The 13,730-nt window shown below is 38.5% G+C and overlaps 1 protein-coding gene across 1 annotated transcript; it reads right to left on the minus strand.

Moving 5' to 3' along the window:
* Positions 1–287: 287 nt before the first annotated feature.
* fezf1 (FEZ family zinc finger 1) lies at positions 288–13,435 on the minus strand. The gene is made up of 4 exons (XM_088079643.1): positions 10,818–13,435; positions 9,408–9,542; positions 8,109–8,241; positions 288–6,098 (listed from the first exon to the last, which is right to left on the minus strand). Exons 1-4 carry the CDS (start codon positions 11,625–11,627, stop codon positions 5,863–5,865), a joined length of 1,314 nt encoding a protein of 437 aa, XP_087935769.1. The 5' UTR covers positions 11,628–13,435; the 3' UTR covers positions 288–5,862.
* Positions 13,436–13,730: the final 295 nt, after the last annotated feature.

Raw genomic sequence — 13,730 nt, forward strand, 5'->3', positions numbered from 1 at the left:
CTGCCCAGCTCTTCCACTTTAAAACAGTGGACACTAGAATATCAAATATTTAATAAATATTTAATGCATTAATATTTTTCCTATTTCCTATTTAACATTTTTTCCTTTTTTGTATCATATCTCTTGACTTTTACAATGTATTTATCTTCATCCAACGACAACGAGGCAAATTAAATACTTTATAGCATACTTGGCAATAACGCGAGCTTTAATTCTTAGATGAAAAAATATCTTTTATTCTGAAAGTAGAACCACAAGATTTCCGGTTTCGTGCCGGCACGTTGTGCCCGTTGCCGGCGGGCACGGGTGTCTTTTTTCCCGGGAATGTTGGTGGAATGGATGGAATTTCTGTCCAGAGCGACGTCAGACAAATGTGACTTTGGTTTTTTCGACAGCGTACCCCGTGCGGGCGGCTATAACGCTGTACGGACAAAATATCTCAAAAGTAGCCTACATATCCACTCCAGGGTTTGTTTTTGTCAAGAAAAAGGAGGTGAAGTACATGTTGTACATTCTAAGAGGCGGGTGGAGCTGTTTGGATGTGTCCGCCCGACGAAGCTGCACGCAGGTGACAAAACGAGCGCTCGTGCGCCACTACTCCACAAGCAGAACCTGTCCGCGAGCTGTGCTGAGTCCGTAGATCTACAGCAGCCCACGCGCCGTCATAAACCTATAAATTACTGAAGTCTCTCCACCAATCAGCTGCCAGAGCGGAGGAGCCGCCTCCTGTGATGGTCTGAAGGGTCAGTGAGGAGAGTAACGAGGACATTTACTCAAGTAGCCCACTGAATACGCTACAGTTTCAGGAATTTATACTTTACTTGAGTATTTACATTTGATGCTTCTTTAAACTTTTGTACTTTGTACAGCACTGCATATTTGTCTGACACCTTTAGTTATTTTGTAAATCAACATTAATTATAAAAAATATAAATAACCAAATTATTATATGGCCTATTAATAAGGTTTAAGATGCACAGCTGTATGTAAAGTAATTACATTTGCTTTACATTTACCAGCTGCAGCATTAAAGTGATGAACACACTGATGCATACTGATGAATACACACACACACAAACACTATATATACACACACACACACATACACGTTATATACATTATATATAATGTGTATACATGTATTTATAAACTGTGTTAAGTATTTATAGTGAAATATTTTAAATCAATTTCAAAGTGATGGCACACAGTTGATTTTATTTATTATGTTTTCCTTGTTAAGCATTTGCAGCAGGAGCCCCCCCCCCAAAAAAAACTAACCCTCACCTTGACAACAAACTTTTTTTTATATAACAGTAGTACAATTTAAAATAAATATCATAAAACACTTCTTTTTTTCCCTTTTTTTTTTTACAATAATCCTGAGATTGAAATAAAACATAACAACGAACAGACAGACTGACTGACTGACGGGGAAAGCATCAGCTCGTCCCCCTCCCTCAGTCAGGACCAGAGGTGTAGAGGTGAAGCTACGAGTGTGTAAGTGGTTTTTAGTTTCTTTTGGAGGGTTTGGGTTCCATATTGAGGTTAAATTTGACACTTTGGCTTTGGCTTTAATTTGAGGGTTTCTCATAAATAGTGCAGGAATTCTCGTCAGATTTACACACAGGAATAGAGGTCAAAGAGAGCTCTGGTTTCTATCAGCTTGGAATACTGTATTTTTGTAGTTTGACCATAATTTCTAATAATAATAACATTGCAAGTCACTGAAAATAAGGACCATGCGTGGTCAGACGATACATTTATACAGTTTATCTTCACCATTTTACTTTGAGGTCAAACTGAAAGTGATGTTGGTAATATTCCCTCATCAAAAAGGAAAACTGAGTGGACAACTACGATTAATACAGAAGATCAAGGTTGAAGCAAGACGTGGGTCTGTAAACTGACGGAGGTTTACAAAAGATACTGTGAGTAATGTAAATATCAGTAGAGAGTCAACATGTTTTTGGACACATATGACCACCTGTTAACCTGTTAACCTGTTAACCTGTTAACTCATCAGCAAACTCAATTTGTTGATTGATATGGACGAAAACTCCTGAAGAAAAGGTTGGCAAATGGAACTAAAATTAAGATGATTTAGTCAAACTTCTGTTCTCAAATTCAAGAGTGAACTTTCACACTTCACACAAGTCGGGTGCTATTCTAGATTCTGGTTGTTTTTTTTGTTTGTTTGTTTGTCAACAAATCCCATGAAAAGACACAATCCAACAATGTGATGTGTTTGTAATGAAAATTACGGAACATTTTACCCAGTGTAACGTGTCATACAACGGTTCATTTGAATGAAAACTGTATGAATTGGCACCCTTAACAGAAAATGTATCGTGGTTCAGCGTAGTCATCTTACGTACTTAATCTGAAGTAACGTAGGTTAGGTTCAGGCAAGTTCAATTATGTTACCTGGGTTTAGGAAAGTAGAGTACCATGGGTTAGATTTAGGAAAATGTATTTGCTTAGGTTAAGTTTAGGCAAATGAAGTCATGTAGCTTAGGTTAAGGAAAACAAACATGGTTGGGCAACATCATGTTACACACTTACGTAAGTTATGTAGCTTAGTTTAAGGAAAGTAAAGTTATTTAGCTTAGTTTAAGGAAAACAAAGTTACGTAGTTTCAGTTTAGGAAAACAAAGTTGCATATCTTAGGTTAAGGAAAGTAAACATATGTAGCTTAGGTTAAGGAATGTAACGTTTCGTAGCTTAGGTTCACGAATACAAAGTTACGTAGCTTATGTTAAAGAAAGTAAAGTTACGAATCTTAGATTAAGGAGAGTAAAGTTACGTATCTTCAATTAAGAAAAGCAAAGTTACGTAGCTTCAGTTTAGAAAAACAAACATGGAAAGGCATCATTATGTTACATACGTGACATTAAGTTACGTAGGTTAGGGTTAAGAAAAAAAACATGGTGACGATGTACCTTAAAATAACTCAAAGTTCACTTGGTTTCATACAGGACAAGGACACCAGTCTCTTGGGGTTAAGTCCTGTGTTTGTTTGTCCACCACCCCAGCCTGTCTCCTCACGCAGACTTTAGCTTTCAATACTACTTCCTTTTTTACTCCTATTGAGACATGGTTCACATAATCGCATATGTCAGGATTACGTGGGTTATATGAATTCTGGAGCTGAATTTTTCGTTGGTAAACGTACAGACGGTGCATGAGAACAGCCCGCCCAGTGCAGCAGTGTCGCTCACTGATGTGTTTCAATCACGGTTTGGACAAGGAATCAGATATATCGGGTTTGATACACACACACTTGTAGGACGATTCATTGCGCGTTTTGATCTTTTCGTGGGATTGGTTGAGAATAAGAAAAATTGTGACTATCACCAGTTCTGAAATGTTGGTGTGAATCCTGTTTTTGACACTTAAATCTGCTCAAACAACGTCTATGTGCGTCGCTTCACCTCTGCCATCTCTGGTCTCAGAGTTCATCAATCTCACATCCTGAGATGCAACTGAAAAAATAAAGAAAACTAGTAATTACTGATGACTAATGACATAATAATCAGCCACCATTATAATGTAATCGTCCAATAATCGGAGGATGGGAAAGTTTGAGTTCAGTTCGTCCTCTGTCAAGTGTCCTCAGTCCAGAGACAAGCGCATTGCCGCCGGTCAGGAGGTTTTCTCCAGTCAGTGTCCAGGCCGGCATTGTCGCCAGAGGGGTTAGAGGTCAGGGGTCATGTTCACGTCATATCAGGTCAGGTGTCCTGATGGCTTTTGTGGGGTCAAGTTCAAAAAGAGGGACCAAGTTTGGGTTCAACAGGCCTGAGAGGCGACTGGAGGAGTCGGGGACAGGGCGTCCTTGTGTGTTTCTTCTGGGTAGCACTGAGGGCGCCACATCGAGGAAATTTGTACAAAGGAAATGTCTGTTACTCAAAGTAATTTGTATTTAAAAACTGACATACTTTGTGGACTCTATCAGACGGACTGCTCACATTTTATTGAAACGAATATTTACTGACTGACTCGGGCTTCACTGACCCCAAACGGCAGGGGTCAAACTGCATCTCAGTGTGACAAAATACTGTCGGATTTCATAGATTTAATGTAATTTAAAACAAAAAAATTAGGTTGGACTGCAAATACTGAGGTCATCTTTGGTATTATTGGACTGATGACAAATATTTCTCGACATTTCTGATTTTGATTTTCCACTTCGGTCTGGGATAGCCCAAAGATGTTTCAGAAGGGACCACTCTCTAAATGACGTGGTTTTTTATCATCTTTGTCCTCATCTGTTTCACACAGAGGTGGAGCCACAGAGACGCTATAAAGTTTACGCCTTTTTTGCATTTTAACACAGAACCAAATGATGGTTGCATCATGCTGCTGATGTGTGATTTTAGACAGCAAGCTGGCATCGCAGAAGCAAAAGAGGTGTGATGGGCATGACGTTCACACAGCAGCGTCAGCCTCGAGTGTGACCATAGACTGTATATAAAGGTGGATGATGCGCCCCCACTTTTAGCCTTAGTAAGGCTAAAATATCCAAATATGGGCGTTGCCATCTTGCGAAGGTGATGTCATTGAGAGCCGAGTCTGCACAGTGATATCGGCAGTGGGGGGGCTCCAACCAAAACATTCATCCGACCAATCGAGAGCAGTGCCATTGAATGCGATTGGCTGTCACAGCTGTCAATCATGGAGGAAGACCTCCCTTTCGTATAATTTGATAACTTGTAAAAAATAAGCGTATAAAAACAAACATTTGAACAAACATCAAAGTGATGAGCACCACCTTCAGTGGTCACCAGGGGGCGACACAGATTTAAAAGTTACACTTTGAGGGAGCTTTCATGTTATCCATCTTTATGTACAGTCTATGAGTGTGACGCATAACATAAGCGTCGGCAGCGCTTTAAAAATAACAACAATGGCCTAACGTCAACATCTATGCTCACTGTTGTTTGATCTCATCCTCTGCTCTGAGGGTAAGGAGCTCCTGGACCTCATGGTTTCCTTAATTTGTGGACATTTCCATCGTTCCCGCCTTGAACAGTGTCAAGAGGGCTGCAGTAAAAGAGTCCCTGCTGGTCCAAACTTAAAGAGGCAGCACATCAGCTTCATGCTTTGTATGAAACTATGTTTAACTGCATCATCCCTCTCAAATAAATAAATAAATAAATTCAATTCAAATCAGTAATTTTACACACGAGTATCAGTCATGGTCAGTCCTCCTTAAATCAGCTGTATACTGTCTTCTGTGAAGTTTTGTCAAATCTGAGAAAATAACCCGGATGATGTCACAGTGATGTCATCAGGGTTATCTCAGTTTCTGCATCAGTTTACGTTGAGTTTGAAAGACCGAGTGGATCAAGACACACAATCCAGTTGCTTTATGGGAAATGTATTATTTAGTGTTTTGGGGGTTTAAACATATTTTGGACTAAAAGTCAGGATGTTTTAGCCAATCCAGCTTTGATTATGATTGGTTTTTTTTTTGGCCTCAAAAGAGTCAAAAGTGAAGATATTTTGTCTTAACATATATCAGAATCAACCTTAAAGACAGAAATGCACAAAAAAGTGTCCAAATGAAGCCATTAGGGGGCGGGATTTAGTAAATTTGGGCTACAAGTATTATTTTTTAAGTCATTGAAGGATTCAAATGACGAATCTGGAGGAACAAAGTATAGAAATCAGCTATTTGAGGCCACAAGTTCCAAATTAATAAAAAATACTCTTCTTCTTAACACCTACAAGACTCTGTAACTCTGGAATAAAAGGACCTCAGTTTAGTTTCAGGGCTGGCGGGGCGGTCACAGAGGACCTGATGTTTTTTGGGGGGTTTTTTTGGCTCGTTGAGTCATTGTCCAGGTCCGAGCTGAGCGTCTCTCAGGCCTGAGGGGGCGACTGCGGGCCGGCCGGGTCGTGCAGCTTCCTGATGTGTTTCTTCAGGTCAAAGTTCCTGCAGAAGCCCTTGCCGCAGGTGGGGCAGGTGAAGGGCTTCTTGTCGTTGTGCGTGTGCATGTGGAAGGTGAGGTTGTACACCTGGTGGAACGCCTTGTTGCAGATCGAACACTTGAACTGCTTCTCCCCGCTGTGCGTCAGCTTGTGGTTCTTGTAGTTCCCTGCACAAAGTCAGAGGACGAGGAGTCGCATCGGGACGGCAAAACAAAAACAGCTTGACTCTATTTGTTCAGTTTTACAGAAAAATATCAAATGATGTATGTCCATGAAATCAGAGGCTCCCAACCTAAAGTCGTGTCACAGGTCGTAGATATATCATACTTACGATGTAATTCTTAATTTTATGTCAGAATTGTAGACTTAATGGTTTCAGAGAAATATTCAATTTGGGAGTCGTTTTCAAGCAGAGGCCTGAGCCAGAGGCCCAGTTATGAGAGACTGGAGGAAAGAAATTACACTGAATAAAAACAAAAAACAAAAAATGAATGAAAAAAAAAGAAATAAGAAAATTCAAATTCTGCTGCTGATGCTGATTTATTTCTGTTTCTACTTTACCAAATTCTCTGATGACACAGCCTTTCTGGAATATTTCTAAATGATGGTAATTGATGATGAATGATGGTTTTTGTCCCTAAAGACTGCTAAATGCCACAACTCATATATCTTTACAGAGTCAGTTAAATTGAAACTATGTAAATTATATGTTAATATTCTCCCAAAATGATGCTGGAGGTAAATCCAGTCAAATACAAGGTCAGAGCATACAACATATTCTGTTATTAACACAGCTTTATGAACAAAATAAAAGTGATTTTAAACATCTTTTATAAGCATTTAAACCTTTAAAACATGAGAAAATTGGTTCTATATTTATTGAAAATGTGAAAAAAATATAATTGAGCAAAATGGAGAAATTTAATAAAAGTTGACAAAAAAAGATATTAAAATTAGTAAGGGGAATTCATTGATTATCGAATGTAACAAAAACAAAAAACAAAACAAAACTAGGGCAAGAATGCACAAAAAAATGTATTATAATTATTATAATTATATATTCCAAACTTTGTCACAGGAAAAAAAATTACATACATATTTTTCTGGGGTTTATTTTCAAGTAGTTTTACTTTTTCTAATTTCTTGATAATTTTTGGGCCCTTTCTTGTTCTTTCCTTGTTTTGTTGAAAGAAATCGAGCCAATTTGTTCAAGTTAAAGACATCAGGAATGTTGGGTGATTGAACCATGAATTGGATGCTGATTCTGCAAGATGACCTCAAACCACAAGTAATTTTCTTAATTTGTGTGCTCAGTGTAGTGCTTTTGCTCTTCAGATTAGCCATTTGTATCCTAAAATTAAATAATTGGTCCAAATTATTGACCAAAACTGTCCTGACTGCATTCAGTCCTTTATGTCTCTCTTGTTAAGCTAAAGCTCTTTTTTAATACTCAAGTGCCAAAAAATAAATATAAATAAATAAAAAAAATTAAATACACGTTTATCAATCTAGCAAATGACACTTACAAATTGTGGTATTAACAATAATAATTGGGGGCAAACAGAAGAATTGCAATGCTATGTAAATTCCTGCATTAAATGTGCTTTTATAGTGTATTCCATTTTATCAAGTGTAGTTTTGTCACTATTTTATGTTATTTTTGTTTTTTATTTCTCTTGTGCTCTGACAGTTTCAGATGTCTGGTCTTTTTTTCTGTAATTTGACTCGGGTTGCTTTGAAACAATCAAACTGACAGCTGACAGATGCTGCTGGCTGGCACTCAGCCTGATGAGCCACTGACTGTGGATGTAATTAGATTACTTTTCTTAAGACGGTTACATTATCTGTCAGCCCCTGAATTAATTATTATATCACAGGAAAGCACTGATTTACATGTACAACAGCTTTCTAGAAATGTGGAGATTAAGAAATGAAGAGTGTGTTTGATAAGATATTTTAGTTTAGAGTGACAAAAAACACCAGTAAATTATTATTATTATTATTATTATTATTATTATTATTATTATTATTATCATTATAACATGTAAAAATACACAAAATAATATAGAAGTGGGAGATCATTAAAATATACAATTATTATATAAATATTAGAGCGATTGTTCCTTCAAATTAAAAGCCAAAAAAACCCCATTTCTGGTTGATTTTAATTTTCTCACCTTTCTGATGAAATCCTTTCCCGCAAAACTCGCACACGAACGGTTTGTACCCCGCGTGGATGCGCGTGTGCGTGTTGAGCGTGGAGCTGCGGTTGAAGGCTTTCCCGCACTGATTACACTTGTGCGGTTTTTCCTAAGGAAAAAGAAAAGATAAATTAAAATAAATAAATAAAAACACGTATGTTTTTACGATGGAAAATGACACATCCGATGAATATGATTAAATATTACAGAGATATTTCAGTAATTTTATATTAAAAGCAGAATGAGATGCTAAAGTTAATGTCCTTGCTTTCACATATAGCAGCATTATAAATGTTATAATTTTTCATTCATTTATTTAAGGATTAAAAACAGCAGGAAAGGTGAGCTCGAGGGAATACTGTAGGAATTTGGATGTAAGTTGTTTTGGGAGTGTCACAGTGACACCACAGGAGGAGCTCAAACACAACAAACAGGCTGAGCAGAGGCGCGAGGAGAAAACGGTTTCCTCCTTTTTTGGAAAAGAAAAATCAGTAGCTGTAATTATAATTTAGGCTAAATTCATGAAAAACAGAGAGTGTTAAATCATCATCCTCGAGCCACTCAATACAGCGATGTTTGCATAAAAGGGAGTTGTTTTGTGTTACAGAATTAAAACTAATAATAATTCACAAACACACACAAAAAATGTTTAAACCTTAATTAATTAGATTTTAAAAATGGGAATACATAATTTAATACTGGGGCAAAAAAAAGCAAATAAACTCCTCATAAGACATCCTTTAAAACACTCCATTTAATTAAATGCATCAAAAAGTCCCGCCCAAAATATAATAAAACACATGATTGGAAGTTGCTTTTATTTTGATTGACAGATTTTTATTTATTTATTTACTATTGAACTAAATTAGATAATAAGTGAAAGTTATTAGCGTGGTCTGATGCGGTTTAAGATCTGTTCACAGGCTGAAAGAAAAGGCCTTAAATCACGACCACATTTTTATTTTGTCCCTCTCCAAAATCAAGGTTTTTATGCGTGGGAGAAAGAAATATGAGCTTTATTTTTATTATTTCCCCCCTTGCATGTAAAGTTTATCAATACATAAAAGAAAGCGAAATAGGCTAATTAACAAACGGGCACCGATAAAACGGCGCCAGTATGACTCCCAGTTCACGCTTTTTATGGGACATCAAAATAAAATTAAATAAAACGATGAAATATATATATAAGGTGAAGGTATTTCGTCTTTACTCGAAGTCGGTTTATTAGTTTTAAATGTAATCAATAATCTGATTGTCACCGGGTGTCGGTCCTACCTGAGTGTGGATGATTTTGTGTCGGCAGAGCGTGCTCGCCTGTCGGAATCCTTTCCCGCAAACTTTACACACAAACGGCCGCGCGCCGGTGTGCACGGGCATGTGGCGGGTCAGATTGTAGTGTGCGTTAAACACCTAAAAGAGAGGGAAAAAATAGAAATAAATAAAATATAACAACAACAACAACAATAATAATAATAGTGATATATAATTATAGGCTAAATAACAAATATCTCTCTATACATAAACCACATTTTTATTTAAATAAAATTAATTTCACACCAGTTACATTCTCAAAAGCAAAAATAACTTCAAACTAAAAAAATATTTGGACCAATTTGAACTTGTCTACTTTGGATTAAAATAAGATTTCTTTTTAAAAAGTACCCAATTTGTCACTGAAACTACTTTAATCTCTACCCCCCTTAGAGGGTGTTTTTAATAGCTCGAGGTTTTTTTTTTTTAAATAAAGCAAAACTGGAAAAAATAAAATTAAATATGGTGCCCTGTAATTATCAGATTGAGTCTAATTAAAGGTAATCTGTCGGGGGTCATTCAATAGACTTTAAGTAGATTTAATGTGCCATTAATAACACAATAATACCCATGTAAACCTGCACAGCGCGCACTGCCAGAGAAAGATACATAAATTCCTGAATATCAAACGCCATCCTCAAGAATATTTGTGGCTTTAAACGAATTATTATTAATATTGATCTAACAGAGGAATAAACAGCATTTAATTCAGTGCTGGTGCGTCGCAGAGGAGCCCAAAAGTTTGCAAAAAAGGAGACTCACACTGGACAAGTTTTCATTTTCTCATTATTATAATGACAAAAATAAACAATCTAACTTTGAAAGACGACGTATTCCCAAAATGGGTAGACAAAAATATAATCAGACCAAACACTTTAAAACTAGACCTATTTTGATTTATCCTGAAAAGAAAGTCAAAATTAATTTAATGTTTCCATATTTCTCACGTTTTATTTGTGCAGATCGAGTCTTTTTAGAAAATGTTGCAGTTTCTTTATTACAAAAACATCATATTACAACGTCCATGCTATGAAGCAATTACATTTTTTAAATCCGATTTCCTGTTAAATTAAAGGAAATTTAGTTCACTTTAATGAGTTTAATTTTATCATTAAATGAACCTACAAATAGGCTATTAATCTATTATTATTTTGGTCTCTTTAATAAATATCAAGAAATATTATCCCCAAAGGCAGTCTGTAAATTCTTCTTTTTTTTAATAATCTGGTTCTTAAAATCAATTTAAAAAAAAAAAAAAAGATAAAGAGATTCAGAAATGAAAGGATCCTTATTGATTGTTTCATTAATCACTCTGCAGGTTTAGAGGAGCTGCTGTGAATTAGTTTGGAGATAAAATAAAATAAATCCTCTCACCTTGCCGCAGACCTCGCAGGTGAAAACTTTGGGCTTGCTGCCGGTACAGGAGCCGCTGAGCCGGGCCGCCGCCGCCGCCGCAGAGCCCTTGAAGATCTTGTCGGTGAGGATCTGGTCCCGCTCCTTCATGTAGTGCTGGATCTGACTCTGAGAGAGCTCCTTGAAGGCCTGCACGCCGGACACCGGGTACCGCTCCCCGGCCTGCTGCAGGCCCGGTTTGCTTTTCTCCGCCATGAAGGCTTTGTGGCGCGCGGTGAGCAGGTACGAGGCCATCGGGTGCAGGTTGACGAGGCCGGCCGGCGGGGGACACGCGCCGCCGTCGCCGCTGCAGTTCAGGTAGCATACGGTGCCCACGGTAGGGAAGGAGGACTGGTTCACCACACGGGGCCTGAAGAGTTTGTACTGGCCGGCGCTCTGGCTCACCGCGGAGTCCTCCTGCTGGTTCTTATAGTTCAACCCAAAGCCCAGAAAGTCTGCGGGAGCGGCGAGAGAGGACGCGTCGATGTGGCCCGGATCCAGTCCGGTGATGCTAAGCCGGGGACCCGGCTCGTACCCGAGCGGCACCAGCGGGATCATGCAGTGCAGCGAGGACGGACAGACGTCGGGTTTCCCCACGGGAGCGGACTGGAACCAGCTGGGGAGCGGTATCGACTTGGGCTCGGGCGTCCTGGCCATAATCCGGTCGATGGAGAAAGCGAGCGGCTTGCTGCTGCCGCCGCCGGAGGTGAGCATGTCGGAGCCCGCGGGCTGGCTCCCAGAAGCCGGGGGGGAGCCGAGGATCCCCGCTGGGCGGCGGAGAGGACCGTCCATCACCTCCGCATCAACAACAACAACAACAACAACAACAAGAAGCTGCTGGAGGGAAGCCGGGGGTCGGTGCTGCTCCTCACCGGCCCGCAGGAAAGGGCATCATCAGCCGGGGAACCCCCCCTCAAAATCACCGGCCCCGTCCCCCCCGTCCTTATTGACAGCAATCAGGGCGGCCGCGGCTCGCTCGATAACGGCGTGCGGAGAGCCGAGACCTCGCCGATCGTTACCGTCCAGGAAGGAGAGCGGAAAAGTAGATAATTTGCTCAATTCTCCTCCGTCGATTCTCTGCACTTGTCGCCGCTGGAAGAGAAGGAGGAGAGGAGGAGGAGGAGGTTGTCCCTTACTTGGCAGGACTCCTGCTCAACTGGAAGGTATTTGGTAAATCCCAGGTCCCCTTGTGGCTTTACGTGACATCATTTTTTTTTTTTTTTTTGAATCGCAATACGCCAGACGCGCAGCGGCCGCGGGGTCAGGAGCTGTCAGAGTTTTTACATCAGATTTGGACGCATCTTTGGCTCCAGCCCTTTTTTAACGCGCGGCGCAGAGAGGACACGGAGCTGTCACGCGGGTGAAGTTGAGACAGAAAAACGGATCGAGATGTTGAACAGTAGAATGGATTTCAAGACATCGATCTCAGCCCGGGTGGACTTCGGGTCTTTGAATCACAAACTTTGACTCGAGCGCTTTTCTCGCTCTTTTTCTTTTTACGCACCAGATTTTTCAGACGCCAAAACCCACCCGCGACAGAAACACTCTCCCAGACTCCGATAAGAGAAATGCTAAAGAAGCAACAACCCGCGCGCTCTCCTCTCATCACGTACTGTTGTTTTTTCTTCTCTCGGATGCAAACGCAACCTCTTTTACGCACAGAGAGCAGAGTGTAAAAACTCAGCGGGCAGAAACACAAATTCCACAGTATGATCAGCGAGGTGCGAACTGACAGTAAAACCTCCATTCCGTCACTGAAGAGAGCAACGCGCGCGGGTTTGATGCTGAATTTGGACAGAAGATGGAAATAAATAAAAATAACAAACACGAAATGAATACAAATAAATATATTTGTTTGTTTTGTCGGATGGTGTTTTTTTTATAGGTGTATACAAAAAATATTTTAAACGTTTTTCTCAAGTAAATAATTGTTCGCATAAATAATAATAATAATAATAATAATAATAATAATAATAATAATAAAACCCCCGACGGTCAGACAATGACAGAAAATGATTATTGTAGGTAATACTATCCCACATTAAATAACTGACTCGCTCTATGAATGAAGACCAAAAAGAGAAATACGTTTCATCTAGACTAAATAAAAATTAAAATTTAAACATCAACATCCCCAATAATCACAATTTATGAAATCTTAAAAAATAATATATTAATGAACCTAAATATAACGACTCCTAAAAACATTGACAAAAATAAAATAAAATAAAACGTATCTGCTGTATAGAAACATTAATTATGAAAATATATTTCTGGCAATACAATTGAAACGTGATACCTTTAAGAAATACCATTCGTCAGATTATAAAACCTTAAGGTTTGTGATTAATTAATTACAAGGTCTTCCTTTCTTTTTTCTTTTTTTTAGTATAGTAGCTTTAGTTGGTATATTTTGAGAGATGCTGGGTATCAGAGATCACAGAGAATAATCAACACATTTCCAAAAAACACCCCACACCTTTTCCACGAGGCGTGTAAACTCATATCATAATGATGTCATCATTTTTACGAGAAGCATACTGACCGCTGGTATATTCTGTAAACCTACACCCCCTTAGCCTTACTGTCCTAGCGGCCTGTTGTATTTTATTATAGCAAATATATATATATATATATATATATATATATATATATATATATATATATATATATATATATATATATATATATATATATAATGAATTACTATTTAATTTAGTTTTATTTTATTATCTGCAACAAAACCAGTGATTATGTGCCTTTTTGTTGTCTAAAAGTTGAGATCGTGAAGCTTTTTTTCCTGTTTCCATAATATTTTTCTCCTGTCGGATCTGAGTGCAAATTATTAGTTTATATCTATTAATATGATCTTTGAAAAAATCGATATATTTATGT

This window comes from Plectropomus leopardus, chromosome 7, assembly GCF_026936395.1.
Source record: "Plectropomus leopardus strain MGB_pleo_1.0 chromosome 7, ASM2693639v1, whole genome shotgun sequence".
Lineage (NCBI taxonomy): Eukaryota > Metazoa > Chordata > Actinopteri > Perciformes > Serranidae > Plectropomus > Plectropomus leopardus.